The 14,282-nt window shown below is 36.2% G+C and overlaps 1 protein-coding gene across 2 annotated transcripts; it reads right to left on the bottom strand.

The window, feature by feature from the left end:
- Positions 1–6,910: 6,910 nt before the first annotated feature.
- LOC119512433 (dermatan-sulfate epimerase-like) lies at positions 6,911–10,044 on the bottom strand. 2 transcript variants are annotated; one of them, XM_037807083.1, is made up of 2 exons: positions 9,383–10,044; positions 6,911–7,471 (listed from the first exon to the last, which is right to left on the bottom strand). In XM_037807083.1, exons 1-2 carry the CDS (start codon positions 9,792–9,794, stop codon positions 7,464–7,466), a joined length of 420 nt encoding a protein of 139 aa, XP_037663011.1. In that variant the 5' UTR covers positions 9,795–10,044; the 3' UTR covers positions 6,911–7,463. The 2 variants fall into 2 exon arrangements, with proteins under 2 accessions (XP_037663011.1, XP_037663010.1); XM_037807082.1 differs by having other exon boundaries at positions 9,379–10,044.
- Between the last annotated feature and the right edge of the window lie 4,238 nt (positions 10,045–14,282).

Below are 14,282 nucleotides of genomic sequence, written 5' to 3' on the forward strand. Positions count from 1 at the left end.
ACCAAAATATTTCCATCATTCCAAACAGAAACTGTACATTTTAAGTCTTAACTTGCCATTCCTTATCATCACCCTATCCCCCGGCAACCTATATTCTCTATTCTGACACTCTGTGAGTTAGCTTGTTTCATATCAGTGACACACACAATATTTGTCCTTTTGTGTCTAGCTTGTTTCATTCGACATGATGTCTTCAGGGTTCATCCATGTTATTACATGTATCATGACTTCATTCCTTTTTACAGCTGAATTATATTCCATCATATGTATATACCACATTTTATTTATCCATTCATCTGTTGATGGACACTTAGGCTGCTTCCATCTTTTGGCAATTGTGAATAATGCCATTATGAACATTGGTGTGCAAATATCTGTTTGAGTCCCTGCTTTCATTCTTTTGGGAATATACCTAATAGTGGGATTGGTAGGTCGTATGATAGTTCTATGCTTAGCTTTCTGAGGAACTGCCAAAATGTCTTCCACAAAGACAGCACCATTTTACATTACCACTAGCAAGGAGTAAGTGTTCCTGTTTCTCTGCATCCTCTATAACACGTAATTTTCTGTTGTTGTTTTTTTTTTTTAATAGCAGCCATTATACTCAGTGTGAAATGGTATCTCATTGTAGTTTTGATTTGCATTTCCCTGATGGTTAATGATATTGAGCATCTTTTCATGTGCTTCCTGGCCATTTGTATATCTTTTTTGGAGAGATGTCTATACAGGTCTTTTGCCCATTTTTTAATTGGATTGTTTGTCTTTTTGTTTTTAAGTTGAAGGAATTCTTTATATATTCTGGATATTAAGCCTTTATCAGATATGTGGTCTCCAAAGAAGTACTGTTAACTCTAGTCCATAGTTTACATTAGGTGTATTTTTTCCCATATACCACCCTATTATTAACACCTGTTAGTTGTGTCAAACATTTGTTCTAATTCATGGAAGAAGATTCTTATATTTGTACTATTAACCACCTTCATCATCCACAACAGGATTCGCTATGTTATATAGTACTTTGCTTCATTATCTAGCTTTCCTAAGCCTCCCCTTTCAACCACAATCACACTACCAGTTGAGCACTGTTACTTAAACACACAATAACATGCTACCGTCACCTCTATCCACTACCAAACATCTACAGTCAACCTTATTAAAAAAACTCAGCACAAATTAAGAATCAGTTCCCCATTCTCTATTCTCATCCTATCTTCTGGTCACCTATATTCTAGATATTAAGTCCATGAGTTGGTTTATTATATTTAGTTCATATTACTGAGATCAAGCTATATTTGTGCCTTTTGTGACTGGCACTCAACTGATGCATGTTGTTACATGCATCAGGACTTCATTCCTTCTTATAGCTGAACAATATTCCATCATACTTACATACCACATTTTGTTTATTCATTCACTGGTTGATGGACACTTAGGTTGCTTCCATCTTTTGGCAAATGTGAATAATGCTGCTATGAACATCAGTGTGAAAATGTCTGTTCATGTCCCTGCTTTCAGTTCTGAATATATATTGAGTAGTGGGATTGCCAGATCATATGGCAGTTCCATACTTAGCTTCCTGAGATACTGCCAAACTATCTTCCACAGTGGCTATACCATTTTACATTCTCACCAGCAGTGAATAAGTGTTCCTGTTTCTTCACATCCTCTCCAATAGTTGTAGTTTTCTATTTCCTTAATAGTGGCCATCCTAGTAGGTGTGAAATGATATTTCATTGTGGGTTTTATTTGCATTTTCCTAACAGCTAGTGAAGTTGAGCATTTTTTCATGTGCCTTTTAGCTAGTTGTATTTTATGTTTGGAAAAATATCTATTCATGTCTTTTGCCCATTTTTTTGGTAAACTTTATTAAAGTATAATAACATCCTTCAAAACAGTGCACACATTATAAATGTTCAGCTTGATAAGATTTTACAAAATGAGTACACCCATTTAACCAGCACCCAAATCAAGAAACAGAACATCATGGGAACCCCGGGAGGCTCTCATGCAGCTTCCAGTCCTTACCTTCAGTCTTAGGGTTGCACTGTCCTGATGTCTACCACCTGAGATTAGTTAGTTTGTTTTGTTTTCTTTACAATAGGGGCATATATTTCAAGTTGGGTGAACTTGCAGAAGAATATTGTATCTTAAACATGTTACCATAGTTTTTTTTCAAACAAGTAGCTTTATAGGAAATTTCCAAAGTTGTTATGAGTTATAGTACCATAGTTTCAGTTATTTCCTTATTGTGAAATATAACATATATATACAAAAAGTGATAGCTTTAAAATTACAATTTAACAAGTAGTTATAGAACAAATTTCAAAGGATGCTATGTGTTACAGTTTCACTATTTCAGTTCTTTCCTTCTAGCTATTCTAATACCCCAGCAACTAAGAAAAATAAAATTATAGAAAGATTCAGTATTCATAATTCTTTGCTAAATTCCATCTTGTCTGTTGCTACCCCTTCCTCTAGGTTAATCACTTTTCTGATCTTCAGAGATGTCTAGGCAGTGACCACCCTATGTTGTTCATGTAAAAAAGGGGTGTCAACTTTATGAAAAAAGGGGGACACATCTAGTTGATGTTCTTGAAGAGGCTATTGCCTCTGGGTTTTGGGGCTTAGCTGGCATGGGAGTTCTCTGAAGAATTTAAGCTTCTGAAGAATAAATTTAGTAAGTGAAACCTCTATAGAGTCTCAGATAGGGATCCAGGTGTTCTTTAAGGTTTTTGGAACTACTGTTGACTTGTTTTGCCCATTTTTAAATTGGGTTGTCTTTTTATCGTTGAGTTGTAGGCTTTCTTTATATATTCTGGACAATAAACCCTTATCAGATATGTGGTTTCCAAATCATTTCTCCCATTGAAGAGGCTGCTTTTTTCTCCTTCTTGACAAATTCATTTGAAGCACAAAAGTATTCAGTTTTAAGGAGGTCCCATTTATTTTTTTCTTTCATTTCTAATAAAACACTGCCTATCACAAGATCTTGAAGGGTCTTCTCTTTGTTTACTTCTAGGATTTTTATGGTCCTGGCTTTTATATGCAGGTCAATGATCCATTTTGAGTTAGTCTTTGTATAAAGTGTGAGATAGGAGTCCTCTTTCATTCTTTTGGATATGGATATCCAGATCTCCCAGCACCATTTGTTAAAGAGACTGCTCTGCCCAGTTGCTTGGACTTGGCAACTTTGTCAAAAATCAGTTGATCATGGATGCAAGGATCTATTTCTGAACTCTCAACTTGAGTCCATTGATCAGTATGTCTATCTTTATTCCAGTACCATGCTGTTTAGACCACGTAGCTTTGTAATATGCTTTGAAGTCAGGAAGCGTGAGTCCTCCAACTTCATTCTTTTTCAAGATGTTTTTGGCTATTTAGGGCCCCTTACCCTTCCAAATAAATTTGACAATTGGCTTTCCCATTTCTGCAAAGTAGGCTGTTGGAATTTTGATTGTGATTTCATTGAATTTGTAAATCAGTTTGGGTGTGGTTGACATTTTGACGACAGATAGCCTTCCAATCTATGAGCATGGAACATCCTTCCTTTTATTTAGGTGTTCTTTGATATCTTTTAGCAATGTGTTTTAGTTTTCTGAATACAGGTCCTTTACATCCTTGGTTAATTTCTTCTTGATATTTGATTCTTTTAGTTGCTATTGTTAGTGGAATTTTTTTCTTGATTTCCTCCTCAGATTGCTTATTAATAGTGTGTAGAAATACTACTGATTTTTGCATGTTGATCTTATATCCCACCACTTTGCTGAGCTTGTTTATTAGCTCTAGTAGCTTTGTTGTAGATTTTTGGGGACTTTCTAAATATAGGGTCATATTGTCTGCAAATAGTGACAGTTTTACTTCTTCCCTGCCAATTTGGAGGCTTTTTCTTGCCTAATTGCTCTAACTAGAACTTCTAACACAATGTTGAATAATAGTGGTGGCATTGGGCATCTTGTTTTGTTCTCAATCTTAGAGGGAAAGCTTTCAGTCTGTCACCATTGAGTATGATGTTAGCTGTGGGTTTTTCGTATTTGCCTTTTATCATGTTGAGGAAGTTTCCTTCTGTTCCTCTCTTTAGAAGTATTTTTATCAAGAAAGGATGCTGGATTTTTTCAAATGCTTTTTTTATCGATCGAGATGATCATGTGGTTTTTCCCCTTGGATTTGTTAATGTGGTGTATTACATTAATTGATTTTCTTATGTTGAAACACCTTTGTATACGGAGTATAAAACCCACTTGATCATGGTGTGTAATTCTTTTAATGTGCTATTGGATTCAATTTGCAAGTATTTTGTTGAGGATTTTTGTATTTCTATTTATTAGACAGATAGGTCTGTGATTTTGCTTTCTTGTAGTATCTCTATTGGCTTTGATATTAGGGTGATGTGGGATTCATAGAATGAGTTATGTAGTGTTCCCTCCTTTTTCAATTTTTTGGAAGAGTTTGCACAGAATTGGTGTTACTTCTTCTTGGAATGATTGGTAGAATTCGCCTGTGAAGCCTACTGCTCCTGGGCTTTTCTTTTTGGGGAGGTTTTTGATGACTGATTCAATCTCCTTACCTGTGATTGGTTTGTTGAGGTCTTCTATTTCTTTTCAAGTCAGTGTAGGTTGTTCATGTGTTTCTAGGAAATTGTCCATTGCATCTAAGTTGTCTAATTTGTTGGCATACTGTTGTTCATAATATCCTCTTATGATCTTTTTTATTTCTGTGGGGTCGGTGGCAATGCCCCTGTCTCATTTCTGATTTTATTTATTTGCATCGTCTCTCTTTTTTTGTCAGTCTAGCTAAGGGTTTGCCAATTTTATCAATCTTCTCAAAGAACCAACTTTTGGTTTTATTGATTCTCCCTATTGTTTTTTTTTGTTCTCAGTTTCATTTATTTCCACTTTAATCTTTGTTGTTTCTTTCCTTCTGCTTGCTTTGGGATTAGTTTGCTGTTCTTTCTGTAGTTTCTCCAGGTGTTCAATTAGGTCTTTGATTTTTAGCTCTCTTCCTTTTGACACCTAAAACATATAGGTGTTTAGGGCTATAAATTTCCTTCTCAACATTGCCTTCGCTGCATCCCTTAAGTTTTGATATATTGTGTTCTTGTTTTCATTTGTCTTGAGTTATTTATTGATTTCTCTTGCAATTTCTTCTTTGACCCACTGATTGTGAGTGCATTGTTTATAGCATTCTTTGAAATTTGTTCTATAGCCAATTGTTAAATTGTGATTTGAAAGCTATACCTTTTTGTATATCTGCTATATTTCACAATAAGGAAATAACTGAAACTATGGTACTATGACACATAACAACTTCAGAAATTTACTGTCTATCTACTTGTTAAATCATACTTTGAAAGATATTACCTTTTTGTGTATATGTTATATTTCATAATGAGGAAATAACTGAAACTATGGAACTGTAACCTATAATATTCTTTGAAATTTGCTCTCTACTTGTTAAATTGCATTTGGAAATTTATCACTTCTATGTATATATGTTGTATTCTACAACAAAAAATATGATAAAAATGATTTTTAAAAAGCTTATGAAAAACATTAAAAAATAGTGTGTTGTTTAATCTCCATATAATTGTGATTTTCCAGTTCTCTGTTAATTGATTTCCAGCTTCATTCCATTATGATCAGAGAAACTGCTTTGTATAATTTCAATATTTTTAAGTTTGTTGAGACCTCTTTTGTGACCTAACGTGGTCTACCCTGGAGATTCATGACCACTTGAGATGAGTGTATATCCTGTTTGGGGGTGCAATGTTCTATATAAGTCTGTTAGATCTAAATCATTTGTCATATTATTTAGGTTCTCTGTTTCCTAACTGATCCTCTGTTTAGATGTTCTGTCTATTGATGAGAGTGGTGTGTTGAAGTCTCCAACTATTATTGCAGAGACATCTATTACTCCCTTCGTTTTTGCCAATGTTTGTCTCATGTATTTTGGGGCACCTTGGTTAGGTGCATAGATATTTATGATTGTTATTTCTTCTTGGTAAATTTCCCTTTTTATTAATATGTAATGTCCTTCTTTGTCTCTTATACCATTTTTGCATTTAAAGTCTACTTTGTCCAATATTAGTAAAGCTATCCCAGTCTTTGGTGGTTACTGTTTGCATGGAATATCTTTTTCCAGACTTTCATTTTCAACCTATTTGTATCTTTGGGTCTAAGGTGAGTCTCAAGTAGACAGCATATAGACAGATTTTTTTTTTTATCCATTCTGCTAATCTGTGTCCTTCAGGTTTTTTTTTTTTTTTTTTTTTTTTTTTTTTTTTTTTTCAATTTTGTAAACAAGAACTAGCCTTTTATTTTCTGAAATCAATTATAAGTGAATTATATCCTAAGACAATGACAACACCTACAATATTCTTCCTTGCATATAGTACGGATATGATCTAGTTGAGCAAGTTAAACAGAGGAGATGATATGCAAAAACATTTAACAGCCTTTTAAGTTGCCAGAAAGTAAATATGTTTCAATCCCACTATAAGATATATACCCCAAAAAATTGAAAGCAGGGACTTAAACAGATATTTACACACCAGTGTTCACAACAGCATTATTCATAACTGCCAAAAGATGGAAGCAGCCCAAGTGTCCATCAACCAATGAATGGATAAACCAACTGATGAATGGATAAACAAAATGTGGTATATACATACAATGGAACATTATTCGGCATTAAAAAGAATGAAATTCTCCCTAAGTTAAACCATGGGCTTTAATTAAGAGTAGTTATAAAAATGTGCTATCATCAATTGTACCCAATGTTCCACACCTATGCAAGGTACTGGTGGTGGGGTGGTGTATGGGAATCCTGTATTTTATGTATGATTGCACAACTTCTCTAATAAAGAAAAAAAAAATTTTTAATGAAATTCTGATTAATGCAACAAAATGGATGAACCTTGAAGACATCATGTTGAGTGAAATAAGTCAGACACAAAAGGATAAATATTGCATGAGCTCACTGATTTGAAATAATCAGAATAAGGAAATTCATAGAGTCAGAATCTAGAATACAAGCAACCAGGGGCTGCGTTGGGGGTAGGAATGGGGAGTTAATGCTTAAATTGCACAGAATTTCTATTTGAGTTGACTGTAAAGTTTTGGTAATAGGTGGTAGTGATGGCAGCACAACATTATGAATATAATTAACAGCTCTGAATTATATAAGTGAATGTGGTTAAAAGGGGAAATTCTAGGTTATACATATGTTACTAGAATAAAAATTAAAAGATAAAAGGAATTATGTTCAACCACAAATCTAAGTGAAAATTTAAAAGTCTAGGGATTGTTAAATCTAAGTTAAAATTTCTATAAAATCATTAAAAAGAATTACCTAACAACAGTATCAAGACAAAATGTTCAGGTAGCTCAACTTTTTATGCTTTTTATGTCAATATCACCTCTGGAACTAGGAACTGGATGTAAAGGTAAATCCTCAATTTCTGACTTTCAGCTTCCTGGAGGTTGAAAGAAAGAAGTTAAGTGCTTAGCTCTATTAAGTCACAGATTGGCTTTTTGGGTCACTGATTAATGGCATAGAGTTATTCCTATTGTTATCAATACTGTCATGAATAAAGTACTAGTCCTCTAATAAATTTCTACATGTTTCCAATAATCAGTAAATCTGAACTTGTAGTAACCATGTCAAAATTATCATTTTAATTTGAAGTTATTTTCCTTCTTTTACATGGAAGGGGTCTACTCCTCTCTAAGGACAGCAGGCATTCTAGTTGGTATTTATATTTCTGAATGCTTTACACTATAATAATAGAATTGCATAAGTCCTGCATAAAATTGCAAGTCTCTTACCATTATTGTATTTATATTAAAATATCATCAAAATGGTACTCCTTCATAGTTGGTTACTCTTCTATGAGATGAAATAGATGACTTAGCAATAACTATCTCTCTAGAACATTTTCATCAATATCTTAATCTGCCAAAATCCCCATATTTATTTAAAACAAAAGGAACCCTTAAAAAAGTCCTTATAGACAGCAAAGGATTTTTTCTAAATAATGTAAACATGGTTGCCATTTTTACCTAATTGATTCTATAATATCAAGTGAGTTACTATAATACTTGAACTCGTAGTTCAAATATCAAATAAATTTCCTTATATCTTTTATTTTCTTTCTTGGTGCCAGGGACAGAATACAATCAGTTAGTCAAAAGTCAGAGTCAAAGTCAGAAACGGCTGCCTATATAGCTAATCATGGAAACAAACCAAAATAAAAAGGTTCTTTTCAACCTAAAATATCATAACGTTCAAAGTTACTATGTATACCTAACAAATAATAAGCCTTAAAAAATCACCTATGATATGGATTTAATGGCAATTTGTCCCACACTTTTCAGTTCCTTTCAATTCTTTTTCATTAAGAAATTCCAGAAAGTCTTTCAAACTCTAGAAGCACACAGTATTCTTAACCATACTGGTAGAAATTTACTGGGAAACTTGCCTGCCACCACTCTTCACCCTTGTGACAGCTACAAGACATAATTCATCACAGCACTAAATGCATACACTGATTATCTAAGCATTAAAGAATGAGCTCTCTCCAGCCCTTTAAGTCACATTTTTTTCATTATCATATAGTTTGCAATTTTTTTTTTTAGTGTAAGTGAACTATGAATGTGTATTAGAACACATTTTAAGTGAAAGCACCCATAGTTTAGCAAATTCATTCCATATGTGTTTTGGAAGCAGTTGGGGGCATAATCATAAACAAATAAAGTAAACTTAAGGTAATCAAAAAAGGACAGGAAATTTGTTCTCAAATCTTGAACTTCTGGCAGTAAACGGTTACATAATGAGGATTCCTCATACAATTACTCTACACCATTGGTTTTTCCACAAGTTTGGGCAATTTGCTGGCTAATGGATAGAATCTTATTTATAAAATGCCAGTCAATCCCCCAAGGCTGACTTATAGCTCCTCAACGTCATAAAATGCAAATATGTCCTAACTGGCTGAAATCTGTTGCTGGCAAAATGTTTCAGCTACTTTGGGGTCAAACAAACCCTAACTCTAGATGATGACAACATATGCTTATTCAACAAGGGGGAAAGAATGCTCAACAATCCAGAGGATGCTGTTTACTAAATTCAGCAAATTATTTTTTTCCTTGGTTAGGGTGTTTCTAAATATTTTCCTTCTAACTTTAAACATGGACATAACCAGGTCTTCTGAAACTCTGGACCACTCACAAGCCACTGGCAATTAAAACAAGTAACCTTCCCTCCAACTCCCCATAGAAACAAGTATGTGAAAAATGTGCCCTCTGAGATTTCATCTGAATATGGTTTCATTTCTTGAACTTGCAGAGTTAATACAGTAAGAAGAAAAAGACAAAAATCTACCAACTAGGCTGCGCTGCCATCCTCTCCATGTAGTCTTTAGCCATGTCTCGGGCTTCAATGTTCTCAGGATACAGCACACAGAACATTGCCAAAGCACCCAGGTTGTTTCCATAGATTTCGTTCCAGCGGGCGCTGTACTCTTTGGGATCCCAGGGAGGAAGATACTCCAAGGGGCTGGAGAGCATGGTGTGCACAGCCTCGGTGAGGAGGGCGGCGATGTGCTCATGTGTGCTGGCTGCACGGAGCTGTAGCTCCGCCACCTCAGCCCTGGAGAAGTACAGCATTGGGTGGCTGTCGTAGTTGGCATTGGTGAAGGGAATCATGACTTCTGGGTTCTCCTTGGTGATGTATGCTGACACAAAGCAAAAGAGATATATGAAAAACACACTGGGAGCCCCCCGTGTGTGAGTCCTCATCGTGGCATCAGATCTCCAAATCTCCAAGGAAGCCAAACCATCTTCGGAAGATCCGCTCCCCGCCGCGCCTTCGTCCTCTCCGGCGCTGCCGCCCCAGCCGCGGGCTCCGCTCTCGAGCCCCTTCCCCGCCCCCCTCAATCCAGGGCGCCAGGGTCCCCGGCACGGAACCCTTAGCGCGCCTGCCGCGCCTGGGTGCCCTGGGCGCCGCGCCCCAGGACGCGCAGCTGCAGCCTCGGGCGGCGTGACTGCGAGCCCGGCCGGCGCGGGCGGGTGTGGGGCCAGGTTTTTATAATAGACTTTATTTTTAAAATCTAGATTCACAGAAAAATTGGGAAAGTAGTACAGAGTTCCCATACAACCCACACCCCTTTCCCCCCTTATTGACATCTTACCTTAATATGATATGTGTTCCTATTAATGAGCCAATACTGATACATTATTATTAACTAGTATAGCTACCCCATGTCTTCCATGGTTACTGCTTGGGTGGAATGTCTTTTTCCAGCCTTTCACTGTCAACCTATTTGTATCCCTGGTACTAAAAATGAGTCTCTTGTAAATAGCATATACATGGATTGCATTTTTTTATCCATTCTACCAATCTGTATCTTTTGATTGGAGAGTTTAATTCATTAACATTCAGTGTTATTAATGTAAAGGCAGACTTACGTCAACCAGTTTGTCCTTTTGCTTTTATATTTCATAGCTTATTTTTTCTTTCTCTTTTTATTCTTTTGGTTACCCTTACTGATAATCTTCATTTCTACACTCTCCTCCAAGCTCTGTCTCCTGTCTTTTCTTTTTAACCTGCACAGCTTCTTTAGTATTTTTTGTAGAGCAGGTCTCTTCTTAACCAACCCCAGTTACTGTTTATCTGTGAACATTTCAAACTCTCCCTTATTTTTGAAAGACAGTTTTGTGAGACAAAGAATTCTTGACTGGCAGTTTTTCTCTTTCAGTATCTTAAATATATCGTACCACTGCCTTCTCACCTCTTTGGCTTTTGCTGAGATATCAGAACTTAGTCTTATTGGGTGGGTGTCCCTTTTAAGTGATGAATTGCTTTTCTCTTGCTACTTTCAGAATTCTCTCTTTATATTCGGCATTTGACCATCTAATTAGTATGTGTCTTTAAGTAGGTCTATTTGGATTTATTCTGTTTGGAGTACACTGCACTTCTTGGAGATATGTATATATGTCTTTTTTAAGAGTTGGGCAATTTGGGGCCATTATTTCCTTAAGTGTTCTTTTTTCTGCCCCTCTTCCCTTCTCTTCTTTTCCTGGGACACCCATGACAGTTTCATGCTGTTATTCAATTTCCTGCAACCATGCTCAATTTTTTTCCTTTCTTTTATGTATCTGTTCTTTTGTCTGTTTGATTTCAGATGACCTGTCTTCTAACTCACTGATTCTTCTGCCTGTTCAAATTGGTTGTTGTATACCTCTAGTGTATTTTTAATCTCATCTGTTGTACCTTCCATTCCCAGAAGATCTGTTATTTTTCTTTGTATGCTTTCAAATTGTTCTTTAGGATCACCCAGTGTCTTCTTAATGCCCTTTATCTCTTTAGCCATATTTTCCGTCATCTCCTTGAATTGACTTAGGAGATTTGTTTGAACATCTTTGATTAGTTGTTCCAAATTCTGTATCTCCTCCAACTTTTTAATTTGTTCCTTTGACTGTGCCATATCTTCCTGTTTCTTAGTATGGCTTGTAATTTTTTGCTGATATCTGGGCATCGAATTATCTTAATGGGTTTATTCTCAAGTTCAGGTTCTCTCTCTTTTCTAGGATTTTGTTGTTGACTGGGTTTGTGCTAAGGCTTTTCTTTGACAGTTGTTTCATGAGTGTTTCACAGCCAAAACACAGTCAGGTACCCGCACAGGGGCACAGACCAGATCCAAAGGGCCCTGGGGAGGGGTTAGGAAAGACTCCAAACAGTCTTTTAAAATTCAGCTTCTGAAGGCTGGGCTTTCCTGGTCTGCCCAGCAGATGGCGCTATTCACCAAAACGCCTTTTTGACATTTCCCAAAAGTATCCTTTTTAAAATTGAGTTGTTTGTCTTTTTTATTGTTAAGTTGAAGGGTGTCTTTGTATTTTTTATATTCTGGTATTAAACTCTTATCAGATATGTGATTTCCTTTATTTCCTCACATTGTATAGTTGTCTTTTTACTTTCATGATGAGGTTCTTTGAAGCACGGAAATATTTGCTTTTGGTGTGGTCCCATTTATCTATTTTTCCTTTTGTTGCTTGTGCTTTGAGTGCAAAGTCTAAGAAACCATTGCCTAACAGGGTTCTGAAGATGCTTCATTATGTTTTCTTCTAGGAGTTTTATATTTCTGGTTTTTATATTTACATCTTTGATCCATTTTGAGTTGATTTGTATATATGGTGTAAGCTAGAAGTTCACCTTCATTCTTTTGCATATGAATGTCCAGTTTTTCCAGCACCATTTGTTGAAGAGATTATTCTTTCCCAATTGAGTGGGCTTGGCACCCGTGTCAAAAAATCAGTTGGACATAAATATGAGGGTTGATTTCTGAGCTCTCAATTTGATTCCATTGGTCTGTTCTTGTGTCAGTACCATGCTTTTTTTTTTTGGGGGGGGGGGTCTAAGTAAGGTTCATTTATTATTCAATGTTTCCATATTTTCAGTAGTTTCATTGCGATATATTCACATATCATGCAATTGTCCAAAGTATACAGTCAGTGGTACACAATATCATAACATAGTTGTATGTTCCTCACCATAATCAATATTAGAAAATTTTCATTACCCCCCCCCAAAAAAAAACCAGACACATCCCATACCCTTTATCCTCCCCTATTATTGACTCTTAGCATTGGTGTGGTACATTTGTTAAGTACCAAGTTGTTTTGATTACTGTGGCTTTGTAATAAGTTTTAAGATTAGGAAGTGTGTGTCTGCCAACTTCATTCATCTTTTTCAAGTGGCTTTGACTATTTGGGGCCCCTTACCCTTCCACATAAATTTAATGATTGGCTTTTCTGTTTCTGCAACAAAGGCTTTTGGAATTTTTATTGGGATTTCATTTACTCTTTCAGTCTGTGAACACAGAATGTCTTTCCATTAGGTCTTCTTTGATTTTTCTCAGAAATGTTTTGTAATTTTCTGTGGACAAGCTTTTACTTCCTTTGTTGGACTTATTTCTAGATATTTGATTCTTTAATTTCTATTGTATTTGGATTTTTTTTCTTGGTTTACTTTCGAGATTGTTAATTACTAGTGTGCAGAAACACTACTGATTTTTGCCTGTTGATCTTGTACCCCAGAACTTAGCTGAATTTATTTATTATTTCTAGTAGCTTTGTTGTGGAATTTCCATATATGGGATCAGGTCATCTGCAAATAGGGAAAGTTTCACTTCATCCTTTTCAATTTGGATGCCTTTTGTTTTTTTAAGTTTCCTAGGCTGCTCCAAGCAAATACTATGAAATGGTTTGGCTTAAACAATGAGAATTTATGCACTTACAGTTAGAGTCCAGGATAATGTTCAAATAGAGACATCATCAAGGCAATACTTTCTTCCCAAAGACCAGCTGCTGGCATTCCTTGCTACCTCTGCCACATGGCAGCATCTCCTGGTCTCTCTTTTTTCTTCCTGGATTTCAATGATTTCAGCTTCTTGCTTCTGTGATTTTCTATTTGTCTGAATTTAATTTTCTTATGCAGGACTCCAATAAGAAGATTAAGACCTGTTCTGATTGAAGTGGGTCACACATTAACTGAAATAGCATCATTGAAAGGTCTGACTTAAAATGGTTCCGCACCCATAGGAATGGATTAAATTTAAGAACATATTTTTCTGGGGTGCATATATCTTCAAACCACCCCATACCACCCTCTAAACCCCCGAAATACATGTTTTTTCTGTATGCAAAATACATTCATTCCATCACAATATCCCCAAAGCTGGAAGTCATTTCAGTAACATACTAAGTATAGAGTCTCATGAAAAATAGTTATGAGTATGGTCTGCCCCAGAGCACTATTCTTCTCCATCTGTGCACCTGTGAAACCTCAAGAACAAGTTACCTGCTTCCGATACACAATGGAGGGACAGTCATAGGATAAACATTCCATTCCCATAGGGAGAAATTAGAAGAAAAACAGGAATTTGGGTTCCCAAATTATTCTGAAACTCAGCAGAGCATACGCCATTAGATTTGAAGGTCTGAGAGTCATCTGTGGAATGACTTTTTGTCCTCTGGGCCTGATGGAGCAGCAACCTTGCCCTTTCCAAGTGCTTGCATAGCAGTCTTGCTCTCCCTGAACATTGGGGTGAAGGCTCCACCCTTTCCAAGCATTGGGCTGACAGCCAGACTCTCTGAAATCCCTGGGGCACAGGCTCCAACCTCTAAGAACAGTGGGATGGCAGCACTGTTTCTGAACAATGCTGGGTCCTACTCACCCTTTTCGCACACATGGGTGGTCCCGTTCTCTTGACCCAAGAAAATGTCTTC

This window comes from Choloepus didactylus, chromosome 17, assembly GCF_015220235.1.
Source record: "Choloepus didactylus isolate mChoDid1 chromosome 17, mChoDid1.pri, whole genome shotgun sequence".
NCBI lineage: Eukaryota > Metazoa > Chordata > Mammalia > Pilosa > Megalonychidae > Choloepus > Choloepus didactylus.

Excerpts from the sequence above, each read along its gene's own strand:
- LOC119512433 (XM_037807082.1), bottom strand. The coding sequence starts at position 9,794 with ATGAGGACTCACACACGGGGGGCTCCCAGTGTGTTTTTCATATATCTC. Across the intron at positions 7,472-9,378 it reads ATGGCAGCGCAGCCTAGTTG|GAAGCTGAAAGTCAGAAATT; the intron begins GTAGATTTTTGT and ends TTCAACCTCCAG.